The 14513-nt window shown below is 41.5% G+C and overlaps 1 protein-coding gene across 6 annotated transcripts in view; it reads right to left on the reverse strand.

Annotated features, from left to right (window-relative positions):
- Window positions 1-14513, reverse strand: part of XIAP (X-linked inhibitor of apoptosis) — a 45667-nt gene that overhangs the window by 24019 nt on the left and 7135 nt on the right. For 4 of the 6 annotated variants that reach the window (XM_089677201.1, XM_089677200.1, XM_089677205.1 and 1 more), the window contains exons 2-3: window positions 5796-6683; window positions 3731-3830 (exon numbers count right to left, since the gene is read on the reverse strand). In XM_089677201.1, the coding sequence (XP_089533327.1) occupies window positions 3731-3830; window positions 5796-6660 (965 nt within the window). In that variant the 5' untranslated portion in view covers window positions 6661-6683. Of the gene's footprint in view, window positions 1-3730; window positions 3831-5795; window positions 6684-8341; window positions 8497-11099; window positions 11236-14513 lie in introns of those variants that run through there. The other 2 variants (XM_089677204.1, XM_089677202.1) reach the window with 2 other exon arrangements.

The raw sequence follows: 14513 nt of genomic DNA on the forward strand, positions 1-14513 counted from the left end.
CACCCCCACCCCACAGGACAAGGAAAGGAGCTCATGGATGAGCTCATCTGTCAATCTGCACTCCTGTCAGTTTGTATCCTGCACCATAGCACTGATTGGATCCTTGTCCTGCTTCTTCCTCCTCTTCTCTGAGCTTTGCTGTACAGGAACTGCAACAGGCTTTAGGGCTGCTTCACACCACAAGATCAGAGTTCAGGATGCGTTTCTGATACATTTTCATTGTGTTCTAGTGGGTTTTTTTTGGGGGGGGGGGGGGGGGTTTCCATTTTGAAAAATTTTAGGACAATGGTTTATTATGTGCATTCCAGTGCATTTACATTTGTTCCAGGCAAAAAAACTGCAGCAGGTTGTACATTTATTGAAAACATTGGAAAAACTGGAAAGCATTTTATGTGAACCTGTCCTAAACCAGGTCAATTTCAGGCACCTACAGTGCTTGCAATTAAAAATAACATTAGTTTACTGTTGTATAAATAATTATAGAGCTGCCTTCATTTGTAATAGTGCGGCCAATTACACAAATGCTGGGGGTATTAATGTGACCACTGCCACCAATGCTGTGGGTTTTAATTTTGGCCAAAGACACCAATGCTGAGCGTAATTACTGCAGCCACGGAAACCAATGCCAATGATGGGAGTTATTATTGCTTCTGCTGATAGCAATGCTGGGGGTTATTGTTGCCACTGGCAGTGGTTTAATTACTGCATTCACTGACACCAAAGGTGGGTGTTTTGATTGCAGACACTGACAGCAATGCTGGGGGTTATTTTTAAGTTCACTGACACCAATGCTTAGGGTTATTAATAATGCCACCACGTTAATACTACTTATTTTACTTCCATATTCTCTTCAATGTGCATTGTGGTACGTTACAAAAAAATACAGCAGGATCGAAATTGAGGTGTTGAGGTGCGTTACAGCCATTTCATTTTGAATGGGCTGCCTAACTTGACAAAATATACAAATGGCATATGGCGCAAACATACACTAAAAAAACAGCGTGATACAAAGAGTTAACATTTGGACAATATTAAGTCCATATCATAGGAAGTCCATACACATTGCTAAAATCCATAAAAGAACCTAAAGGCAGCTCCACCAAGAGACTGGAATGTATCTCTGTAGAAATGAAAAGGAACACAAGGGGGCACCTCTAAGTGCAGCATTAAAAGAAAACAGTTTAATAAACCATAATTGTAGCACTCACACTTGTGAAAAATTAAAATAACCATGAGAATTGTAAGGAACACTGCCACTCCTTTGACAAAGGAGCTGATTGGTGATCTGAAACGCGTTACCTAGGCTACAGACCCACCTTCCTTGACACCACTTCCGGTCTTGCGGTCCACGGTGGGATTTTTGACTCACTTCTGGTTCCAAGTTCCTCTCCAACTACAGGAGCCGATGCCCTCCATGGAGCACAGATGTCCGTTCGTTCCTCGGCTCTATCTGCTCTTGGATGCTGCTACTTACACACCTGAGGAGTGGCAGCGGTCCTTACACTTCCCATGGTCATTTCTCATGGTTATTTTAATTCTTCACAATTGTGAGTGCTACAATTTTATGCTTTATTAAACGGTTTTATTTTAATGCTGCACTTAGAGGCATCCCCTTGTGTCCCTTTTCTAACGTGACAAAATGCATCTCAATTGTTTTCCCACTTTTGTAGCCAAACTGGGATAACACCTACTTTAATTATATTTGTTTTAAGTTCCTATTTACATTGCTTAACTTAAAAAAAAATATTTAAAAATTTGTTGCTTACAGTTTTACTGATGTTTTGCCTTATGTAAGGCAAAATCAGTCTGTATATGCAGTAAAGCATGCTTGTTATACTCACTGTGGAACCTAAGAGGTTAATCCTCTGCATTGTGTAAAAAGGCACATGCTCCGTTTAGTGTGTATTGCTAGAGAGGTTTTTTCTTGGGAGAGTGCATGTGATCAGAGCAGGGCCAATCAGCAAGGTCCAGACAGAGGTCAGGGGTTTTGCACCCTCCTAGAGCAGAAAGAATATTCCTTCTACAAGCTTTAACCAGTGCTCAGCTGAAGTCACAAGACTGCTCTAACTGCTGATGAGAAAAGGTATTTAGCCGTTTATATTTACTAAAATAATTGCATTTCCATGTTGTGTGTACTGTGGGAGACCAGATATAGTGAATGTAGGGTCCTGGGTTTAGTAATATTTTAATGTTTACCATAATCAACCTTGTCTGTACTGGGCTGGCAGAACTCATCATTTATAAACTAGATTTCAACATTGTCTATTCTAACAAGGGGTTAAAGATATCAATGCTTAGATTCTACATTGTACGTTGAAAGGGTATTAAACCAAAATATGTAATGCATTGCAGCTCATCATTCATTAGATGTGGTGGCTGTATTAGATTTCTTTTTTCCCTGTGTATTCACCTGGTAATCTTGCCAGTAACGCACCTCCTGTATTAGAGCTCATACACTAGCAGATTTAGATACACTAACAAATTGAAGCCAAACTCCAGCTAACACTTTTTAAGCAGTAAAAGCAACAATTGTATTCCTTTCGGAATAAAGGTTTTACAAAAATAAACCAGGGTGAATTAAGCACACCTATCAGTGTTAAATGGCTTATTTCAACCCTCTTACCACTACATCTGCAGAATAGCTTATCCTGTTGAAGAAAAAAACAACATACTTACTGGCCAGATCACCAGATGAAAATAAAAAAGAAAGCCTAACAAAAAAAACAAATGCAGCCATCATATCTAAGAATTGGTAAGCAGTAATATCATAAATGTTTTATTTTCGGTTTAATACCACTTTAATAAAGTGATTCCACTTTCAAATTGTTTGGAGCAAGCTTTTGGGTAAATTGTAAACTACTCTAAAGAAACATCTAAAAAGGTGAGAATTTTTAAAATTAGTTAGGTATGCCATGTGGATGGGAACAAAATAAACATACAGTGGGGTTCTCACATTAGACAAAATCTGGAAAAAATGGAACACTTTAATCTGAAAATCCAGGAAACCCCTGCTTAAAATAAGAGACTGTGCCAAGTTTTAACAAGCTGAAAATATCCTGAATAAAGCACTTTTGAGTATACAGTACATGCAGTAAAGAAAAATATAGATTGTAACAAAGTACCTATTCTTAATGACAGCTAAGCCACAAAGCTGGCAGATGATCTTGATCATTTATAGCACTATTACACATCACTTTAAAGAGTACCATGAAATATTTGCAACAGTTTTTTCAGAGGTGTTAACAAATCAAGGTCCCTGCCATACTCACACTAGAGGTCATTTTTGTAAGGAAGCCAGCTAATGTACCAGTATATTTTTGGTTTGTGGGAGAAAACCCTTTATCAACCAGGGAGAACATACTCCATATAGCTAACAACCTTGGTGTGATTTAAACTTGGGAGCCAGGGCTACAAGACAAGTACAAAATAAAGGGTAAGATCACCTTTTCAGGGAAAAAAAAAAAAAAAAAGGGTCAACTAACAGCCAACACTCTCCCCACCCAGTCACATGCCAGTGCTGTTCAATCAGAATTGCTCTGATCTGTCCAGGAGCCCTACAGAAAGAAGGAACAGAGCAGGGATTGTGCAGGGTTGTGTTGTGTAATGTTGAGCAGTGTGTATAGTGTAAGTTCACCATTTCATTTTTTCTTAAAAGTTCAACTAAACACTTTAAGAATTACAGTAGCTTAAATTTGCCTTCAAATGCATCTCCTTGTGAGCCATTACTTACCCTGGGTACCATCTTGCATGTAGTTCCCATGGATCATCCCTTGGGTTCCAATCTTTTAACTCCCCTCCACAATAAAAGCATCTTGTTGCATCTTGCTCATCTACCATAAAGTAACAAAAAACAAATTACAGTAATACTTTGGTTGGGGGGGGGCGGACAGTGTAACAGCTTGGTGCACAACTTTGCTATTACATATTCCAATGGGCCCCGCCAAATGAATGCAGAGGAGGCAGAAAGTGGATCTGACAGTAATAGCAAGGTTTCTGAGGTTGCGTCTGCAGATATGTGCCCCTCAAAATGCCTGCACATCACACCTGCAACACTTTGACGCACTTCTCCCAAGTCTCTTTAACATTAATACATCAGGTCCATTTGGAAATTGGAAGGAAAATGTACACAAATTAGGTGTTAAAGAGACATTGTCATCTTGTTAAGGCCCCTTTAAAATGGGCCAGATCTGTTTTTCTCAGCAGGGAAACTGTCAGCTGAGCCACTGCTGAGCTGAGCAGAGTGCCAGATCTGTCATCCACTCAGAGAGGACACAGACAAAGCATGCTCTGCTCTATGGGTAGTTGGATGTAAACAGACCAGCTGTCCGTTTACACCCGATTGCCCTCCAATCCACTCAGAGGGGAACTAATCCCCTTCTGTTTGATTTTGCTGGATTGGTTTGGAGGCAGGTGGGTGTAAAAAGACAGAGGAGAATGGAGGGTCCGATTGGGTCCTCATGAAAAACACACAAATGGACCTGATCGGATCGTTTATGTAAAAGGGACCTTATTCAGGACAAAGTAACTTTGTAAAGGCCCCCAAACCTTGCCAGTGATCCCCTGCCACTCCTACAAACGTCACAGTGGGTACAAAAATCCTGTTGGAAGCGAAGAAGAGCAGTCACTTCCTCGGTCATGTGAGATTGCTCAGTCTTGGCGATTTGACTGCTAGAGCAGAATAATGTAACATGAGAGGAGGTCACATTCTTCCCCATATCTGAAGGCATCAGGTATTGTCACCACCTGTAACCAAAATATAAGTGGGGAGGGAGCGCTGGCAAGGTGCATTTAACTGAGCCAAGAAGGCTGCTTACAAAGACACTGTCACTTTGCTATGAATGAATAAGGTGACCATTTCTCTTGAAAAATGCATGGTAAAATTTCTTATACCACAGAGGCAAAAATATTTCACATTAGTGCCTTAACATTTCCTTCTTTGATGGATCAAGAGACATTATCACACCCTGTATCAACCAATATTACTGCTTCAAAAGCCACCTAACATATGTGGCATGAGTCAGGCTTCATTCTGACAGACACTGACACCTACCTGTTCCTATTTGCAGGCTGCCTTTGTTTTGGCATCTTCATCCCCCTCAAGCTGTGTGCAGACAGCCAATAGATTTGGATGCAGGTGGAGAAGGGATGGCGATATTTGGGGGCCCCTTTATTGATAGAATGGGGCTTACAGATTCCAATAAGTCCCCTTGCTCGCAGACCCCCACAACCACTGGACAAGGGTTGTGAGGAAAGAGCCCTCGTCCTCATCGACATTAGAAAACGGTGCTTTGTCGGGAAAGGGGAATTGGGGGCATCCACCTCCATAGGCTGACTACACGCAACTTGGGGCAGAGGCAGATGCCAAAACAAAGACAGCCTTCACAAAGGAAAGGTGCCAGCATCTATATGAATGAAGCCTTGTTGTTTGTTATTATGCCTGCATCTGTCTCTGTCTGCACGCAGGCAGCCTATAGATGCACATGGACACAGCCAGATGTCAAAATCTGACATGCATGCAAAAGTTGGTGCAGGGATCCAAATGTACATTGCCTGCTTTCAGATCCATGCACAAGCTCCTGTACGCATATGTGGCTGTGTCCGTGCAGCTGCTGCATCTGCATCCACTTCTATAGGCTGCCTGAGTACAGCTCAAGGAAGATGCAGGGGCTGTAACAAATGCCTGCGTGCAAAATGGGTGTAAATGCTCATCTGACTGAAGTTAGCAATCTTTATTTACAGTCAACATTTCATCAACACAATAATAGTCATTCTTTTACAGCAATATACTTTCTTACCAGTGCTATAAAAACCAGCTTTTGAGAGCGTCTCCTTATTGATGGGATAAGTCCAGTTAGCAAAGCTGTCAATTCGAGCTTTGTACTGGCTCATTGCTGGATGATCAGGAACCTCAGAACCTCTTCGTGTACTGTGGGGTATACTGCTGGATTCAAGAGCTACATTTCCAACATCCCTCCCCAGAACAAAGAAGCAGTCCGGGAAATGTCTACGATGCTCATTCCATGCTATATCCCCAGGTTCCCAGTTCATTAGCTTTCCACCACAACAGAAACACTTGACTTGGTCATTACTACCGGTGTAAAAAAGTCCTGCGTTTGCCAAATCCTTTGGTGTAACACGAACATAACTTGGCCAGTTCTTAAATGTTTTTAATCTTGCATCTTCACTACTCATATTTAAATATTTAGGGTATTTGGGCTCAGACTCATCAACAACTCTTCCTGTTCTTAATAAGAAATCAGCTTGCAACTCAGAGTCTACTTTGTGGTTAGTATCACTGGATGCACAGTTCATTTCCAAGTGGGGATTTAAATTTTGAATTGTGGGTTCTTGGGTTTGAATTACTTCACTTCTTGAACTATAAGCATTAATGAATTTGCAATTTGGAGAGATTTTCCGATGTCTTCCAATGGCGGTGTCTCCGTGCTGCCAGGCTTCAGCAATTGCTTTACAGCTGAAGCACTCTACTCTGTCTTGGATTCCAGTGTAATAGAAGCCAGCGCGTGCCAGTGTTGGTGCAGAGATTGGACAGCTGCTGGGAAACTTGGCATAAGATTCCATTCGAATGGCCTCCTTGGAATAGTCTTTGTCCACTTCCATGTTGCAAGCAGCATCTGGAGCTCTAGGACAATTACATGTCATTTCCAATGCAAGGAAAGGTTTACCTAAAGAAACAAAGCCTCTAATTACAGAGAAAACTCAGCCACATTCCATACACTTCACTTATGTAAATAGAAAGGCTACAGTGAGCGCTCCAAAATGTCAGCAGCTGAACATTCAAGGAAAACACATAAAAAGTCCCAAAATGAATATACAAATATAAAATGCAGCGCTATGTTGTGTTGCCCTAATATAGGTAACAATAATATAGACATAAAACCAAACATGAAATTTATATCATAAATGGATGAAATGCAGTCCTGTAATAGTGCTTGCTGTTCTCCAGTGCAAATGATAGAAATGCGCACTAACCAGAAGCGTATTGGTAATACGCATGTATATAAATAATCCTGAAGAATACCCTCTCTTTCTGGTCAGAAAATGGATAGGAGCTGGAAGATGTGGAGATGAAGCACCCTCGTGTGGTGAAGATGAAGTCCCACAGGCCAGAGATATCCTTGCAGAGACGTGTGGAGTGGATAATCCCCCTTCTCTAGAGCTGGTACAAGGGTCACTCTGAGGCTTCTCTGCTGCCACTTCCAACAATGTCTCCTCTCTGTGCATTTCTATCATTTGCACTGGAGAACAGCGAGCACTATTACAGGACTGCATTTCATCCATTTATGATATAAATTTCATGTTTGGTTTTATGTCTAAATTATTGTTACCTATATTAGGGCAACACCACATAGCGCTGCATTTTATATTTGTACATACACTTCACTTAATCAAATTCTTAAGGAATCGAGTCTTTGGCTCCTACCTTTCCTCATGAAAGGGGAATCACCAACTACATTGCTTATGACTTACTAAAAATAATTGCCTTCTCTTTATAACCACCTGTGCCCTGTCAGGTAAATTTCTCTGTCTGTCCTGGTGATCACTTTATTCTGAGGGTAGGTTCACATCAGACGCAACAGTAGGTGATATATTGGCGCTGGAGAGATGGGGTATATAAATATAACAGTCCCATGGGTAGTAGGGAGGTATTCAGCTATTAGGATAGCACAGTCATGAGGCAGCACCCTACAGAGTTAGGCTGGACTCTGTAGTGGAGATGAGAGGAGAGAGAGGGGTGCCAGACTAAGTGCAGTATTAGACAATAAGTGATTACCTCTTGTGAGTTACATACTATTGTGTGCAATAAAAGATGGTCTAATGCTGCACTTAGTCTGGCACCCCTCTCTCTCCTCTTATCACATCAGATACAGTCCAGTGTGTTTTTTTTTCTACATCAAAAACGCAAGGACAGTAGATTATATGGGTTCCAATGGCATAGTTCAGAACCATGCAGTCAGTGCCAGTGCGTTCCAGTACAGGAAAAAAAAAAAAAAGTAAAACATGCAGGATTTTTTCTGCACAGAACTGTACTGGAACACAGCAAAATGCATCAAAACCACACACATTTAAAAGCATCAAGAAAGCAATGGAATACATTACAGGGAAAAAAAACACCCATAGGAAACCTTGGAAAAAAAGATAAATCAAAAGGGGAAAAAAACACACCAACACATTAAAAATCAAAACCGTGCACACAGAAATACATCCAGCATTTTTGTGGTGTGAACTGTAAGTAAAAATGCATCCGGAGTGTGTTTTCTGGGTGTGAACCCGACCCTCAAAGAAACAAATTATATCAAACATATAATGATTATCACCAGACCTGGAGTGGAAATCTTCCGATGACATCACCTATTCTGGTGACAACAGGGGGTTTTCCCTCACTTTCCCTCATTTCTTTTGGTTTCTCCAGGACAGAGGTGAAGGGAATTCTCCCTGGCAAGCAAGACCAACTTAAAAGGTTCTCTTTCCTACTTCATCTAAAATGTAATAAAAATGTTTGCTAGAAAATGTCTTTACAGGTGCAATCCGTCTTTTTTTTAATCACATTTCATATAGGGTGTAACAAACAGAAACAAAATGCCATTCACACCTTGAAAAAAATCCCAGGGCTCTTTTTGTTCCTTCATTCCATTGTTTGTTTTTTTTTAGCACAGTGGAGGGTGACTGCACCTGCACAGGTGCATCATCCTCATATCAATCATGGGGATTGATAGATGAAAATACTACAAGTCCGATCTGCCACCTTACAGAGAGCACCAGTAGCAGGGCGGTGACATCACTGCAATTGTAGTTCATTCAACAGTCCACTGACTGAAGGCCCGTACCTCCAAGAGTAAAAACCCTTGTAGGTCAGCAGTGCAGACTATCCAAATGATATTTTGTACTGTATTCCTGTTAGATGATCTCAATTGCCGCAATTACACACTAAGTCATCGGTCACAACGCTGCAATATAAAATCACGCGATTCAGGTGCGATTTCTGAAGACTTTAATGCTATTTGTGAAGATTTTCAATGACTTCTTGCAATTTGCAGTGCGCTTTCCATGGCATTCTATGTAAATCGCAACAAAACTGCAGAAAATGTAATGCAAAAACTCAGAAATCACGCTGCAGCAAACCACACGTTAAGACACTGACATTCACTAGATGCAATTTCAGGTGCAATGTCAATTGGCACCGGTGTGACAGGGCACTTAAAGTGGTTCTAAAATCTAAATACTTTTTACCTTAATGCATTCGGGTAAAAAACATTTAGCTATCTTTTGTACCCCCACTGCAACCCCCAAGCACTTACTTGTCTCCTCTAATTGATTCAGTGCTATTCCCGGCTGCAGCTTTTCTCCCTTCACATTTCCTCTTCCCACAGGAGCCTATGAGAGCTACAGAAGCCATTGGCTCCTGTTGCTGTCAGTCCAATACTGTGAAGAAGGAGCAGGGGTCATGGTCAAGCCGTGCTGTGTGTGTCTATGAACGCACATTCAATAAAGTCTGGCGCCAAGATTACTGATAAAATTCCAATGTACTAATTACACCATATATTTGGAAGAAGCCAGGTGAAGAGCCAGGTGCATGGGTATTTCCTCAGCAGCTGATTGTGAACCCACTTGAACAATGGTGGAACTGAACAGTCTTGAACATAGTCATAAAAGAAAGGTGCTCAAGGAACCCTTTAGTCCTCATGCACACTGGACGTTTTTTGCCTTTGACTGTTTTTTCTACAGCCAGTAATCCCCCAGCATGTTATCCTATGTGTCCATACACACATAGACTGTAATCAGCATTTTTTGACAGCTGCGTTTTTTGGCTGGATTTTTTTTTGGCAAAAAAAACAAAACTTTTTTTTGGTTAAAAAAAACTCGGCTAAAAACTGCAAACACAAAAAAAAATTATCAAAACTCCGCTAAACGCTAATGCAAAAACGCTAAAAAACTCACGTTTTTTAACGTGACTTTACAAAGCTAATGTTACCAGCGTTATAAAAATGCCCAGTGTACATGGAGCCTTTAAATGATACTAAAGGCTTGTTTTTCTTTTAAATAACAAACATGTTATACTCACCTGTTGTATGCAGTGGTTTTCAGCCCCAATCTTCCTCTTTTTGGGTCCCTCGCCTTCTGCATCCTCCCCCCTGAGCAGTGCCACATAACATGCCGCCTGCTATGGGGGCACTAGTGCGTACTTGTTCCAGAGCCCTGCTCTCTGCGTCCATAAGACACAGCAGAGCGCGGCTCGGCCCAGCCCCCCACGGTCTCCTCACAGGCTGATTGCCAGCAGTGGGAGCCAATGTCTGTTATGTCTCAGCCAATGAGGAAGGAAAGACCCAGGAGAGCCAGGGCTCCTGTGCACAATGCTGGACCAAGATCAGGCTCAAGTGTAGTGTAGTAGTAGTAGTAAGTGTAGGGGGCTGAGGGGGCTACTGAACACTGAAGGTTTTTTTTTTTTTAAACTTCATGCATAGAATGCAGTAAAGGTAAAAAATCTTCAGCCTTTAGAACCACTTTAATGACAGGCATATATGAAATGCTCTATCATAAACCATCACTCCTGAATGCCCAATGAGAATTTCTCAAAGTTCTCCAAAATTTATTGATGAAAGGGTTAAAAGTCAAATAACACTTTATTTTAATTAAAAAAAAAACAAAAAACTGTAGTATCACTTTAAGTATAGCATTTATTTTAGTTATCCTTTGATAAGACTGCATAGGGTTGTTGCAGAAAATGTAAATATTTCTAATTGAAATTTAAACCATTTACAGAAACAAAGTCACCAGCATCCCTGTGCAAGAACCCGGACAAGGTAGAAATCAAGAGGAGCCTTTGATAGATGAGAGATAAAAATGAAGTTTAGCCTGTAATGATAGATCAATCTTGATAGGTGAGACCTATCCACGCAGAATCAAATAGAAATCCCTGACTATGTGACAGAAAGGAGGGGGTGTCCCACTACCAATATCCAGCCTGATCCATCCATCCTCTCCCCTGCTCTGATCTATCCACCTAGTAGTACAGTAATACACAGTATATAATCATGAAATCCTGTGCTCCATGGACAGCACAGCCATCCGTTCACACTCACCATGCCAGGTCCAAGTGACAGGTGTAAAGGCAGAGACAAGCAATCCAGGGAGAGGTCATTGCACAGCCCACCTTGTACTGACAGTAGAGACCCCAGAGGAAATCATGGGGCTCTCCAGCACACTATGTGTGATCCATGTACTTTACCTTTGTCCGCATTCCTTGTACTGAGAGATGAACAGCGTACACAGGGACATTCCTACAGGTGTGGGAGATTGACTCACCCCGCCTCGGTTCAGTTGGCTCACCTTGAACAACATTTGTGAAAACCAGAGCAGCCAGGCATGTGACACTGATATGTTTTGACAAACTCCTCTGCATGCCCAAACTCACGAGGAAGAGGAATTGCCAAAAATCAGGTGGGTGGACAAAATGGTTTTTCATATCTAAGCTCCCCTACAAAACTAACAACTTTTAAAATTAAAAGAAAAAAAAAAATCATGTCCTTTTACAGCCCTGTATTGCATTCTTTTCCAAAGGACCAAAGACAGAAAGAAAAAGGGCATGTTTGGAAAAACTGTCCTTTTCTATTAATACCTCCCTCACAAAGCTGCATCCGTCAGCTGGGGTCATTGAAAATTTAGTTCAGTATGTGACCTCTTCTTCTTCCTTCCAATATGCAGTGCATGGGGCCTGAGCAGCCAATTGCCAGGCTTCAGCACTATCACATGGGGGCAGGGGAAAGTTCCTAGCCCTGTGCAAGCTCTGACACTAAGTTTACAAAGGCTTTCTTCTTGGGGCTGTAGCAGTAAGTGAATGAGCCAGCAGGGGGGTACCAGGAAAGTAAGTATTAGTAACAGAGCCTGCAGGCTATAAAATGAAGCCGACACCTTGTCCTGCAGGGGATTAGTGATAGAATCACTTAAAAGATGAATTCCAGCCCCCCAAAAAAATTAATAGCAAATTTGATAAAATAGAGAAAACAGCCTTTGCTGCAATAATCACCTTCATTCCAGACCTCTCCTCTGCAGTACTTTTCCTTCACTAGATGACTTGTGTCTTTCAGGATGAAAGGTGACCAATGTCATTCAACCCCCTTGCACTTAGTCCAAGCTGTCCTGTACACCCTCCCTGGGGCGGAATCTATACACAGTTTGGGATCAGAGTACTATTACATGAAAACCACTCAGTCCAACAGTAAGAATCGCCCTTCATCAATGGAATAGACGAGGAAGGACTTGTGATGTCAGTGTTACTGCAAACATGAATAGCAGGGAGTGAGTATACACTGGGAGGCTAGTCTCATGCATTTTACTTATTGCGTGCAATAAATGGAAGTACTATGCACTGTCAGCAAACTGCTGAAATCTGATTAACCAGTGCAACCCCTGTCCAACCTACAGCCACGTCCTTCACTGGACACAAGTGGTTGATTTACTAAAGCTGGAGAGTGCAAAATCTGGTGCAGCTCTGCATAGAAACCAATCAGCTTCCAGTTTTTTGCGCTTTTTTTTTTTTGGCCAAGCTCAATTGAACAAGCTGAAGTTAGAAGCTGATTGGCTACCATGCACAGCTGAAACAGATTGTGCACTCTGCAGTTTTAGGAAATCAGCCTCAGTGAATTGTGTCTGCTGTCCTAACCTGGCTGCAATCCATTAAACGGATGATTTGGATTCTGATCAATAGCCATCATCCAATGTCTCTTAGCCTATGGTAATTTAAATACTGCAGAATACGTCATTCATGTTATTAAAATTTCATCAGGCTGAGCTGTCATCACTTTGGTCTTATTCACACAGGTGTATTATAGTGTACAGGATGTGTCTGCCAGCACAGGGATGCACAGATGTTGGTGTATTGCCATGCAGACAGTCCCTTTCAAACCAAACAGGATGCAGCAGCTGCACAGACAATCCCTGTACAATTACAGCCCTTTCATTGCTGTCCAGCATACACTATAGTATGCCCATGTGAACAAGGATTTACTTTTATTTAATCTATTCAATTGTATGCTCTTATGAGCAGGACCCTCTTCATTCGTTTGTTTTTTTATTGTATTGTAACTGTACTGTCTCCCTTTATACTGTAAAGTGCTGAGCAAACTGTTGGAGGTATATAAATCCTGAATAATAATTATACTGTAAAGTGTAAATACTGTTGGCGGTATATAAATCCTGAATAATTATACTGTAAAGTGTAAAAACTGTTGGCGGTATATAAATCCTGAATAATAACAATACTTGCATGGCAGTGAGGCAACACATGTTAGAAAATATATTTAACCCCTTACGACGAAAAACCGCATATATGCCTACAAAACTGGGCTTATTTATGTGTATTGGTGTTTGTGCTGAGAGAGCACCGCACAGTGCACTCCCGGCACAGATACTGGGCTGTCACCAGGGACTCCGGGTGATTCGTCACTGCAGAGAACACGTCTCCACTGTTCTAGATTCCAGTGGTGGCGTGCTTTAGATTAGATTCAACTTTACTGTAATTGTGCAAAGTACATGTACAGAGCCAATGAAATGCAGTTAGCATCCAGCCAGAAGTGCATAAATGGCCAATTTACAATAAATAACAAAAATCAGGGTATGGAATATACAGTAATACCATAATCGGTGCAATGAGTAGTGCATTAATGGATGAAATATTCAGTAATGCAATGGAGAATAAAATATACAGTAATGCAATATTGTCTAATGATTAGCTGTTCAATGCTTTAACAGCCACAGGGAAAAAAACTATTTTTCAGTCTATTTGTACAGACTCTAAGACACTGTATTGTTTGCTCGATGGAAGGAGTATGAACACCACTGCATCCGACGCTTTGCATTGCACTTGGTGATGTAAGGCTTGGATGCAGCTGCTCAGCTATGGAAACCCATTCCATGAAGCTCTCTATGCACTGTTGTTGTGCTAATCTGAAGGCCACATGAAGTTTGGATGTCTTTATCTATTGACTCTGCAGACAGTTGGTGACTTCTCCGCACTGTGCACTGACCCCACTCTGTGATTTTACGTGGCCTACCACCTCATAGTTAAGTTGCTGGTGTTCCCAGTTGCGTCCACTTTGTTATAATACCACTAACAGTTGACTGTGGAATATTTAGTAGCAAGGAAATTTCATGGATGGACTTATTGCACAGGTGGCAACCTATCACGATACCATGCTTGAATTCACTGAGCTCCTGAGAGTGACCCATTCTTTCACAAATGTTTGTAGATCAGTCTGCATGCCTAGGTGCTTGATTTTATACACCTGTGGCCATGGAGGCGATTGGAATACCTGAATCCAATGATTTGGAGGGGTGTCCCAATGCTTTTGGCAATATAGTGTACATCATTTAGGTGTGACTATGGCTCTCAAGTCGCACGAAAGTCGGACCAAAGTAGTGCAGGAGCTACTTTGAAGTTGCACAGATATGAATGGTACTCATTGGGAAACATGGGGTGTGACTTGCCAAGTCGCACA

Source organism: Staurois parvus, unplaced genomic scaffold, assembly GCF_062004578.1.
Source record: "Staurois parvus isolate SC_StPar_1 unplaced genomic scaffold, SC_StPar_1.0 ptg000181l, whole genome shotgun sequence".
Classification (NCBI taxonomy): domain Eukaryota; kingdom Metazoa; phylum Chordata; class Amphibia; order Anura; family Ranidae; genus Staurois; species Staurois parvus.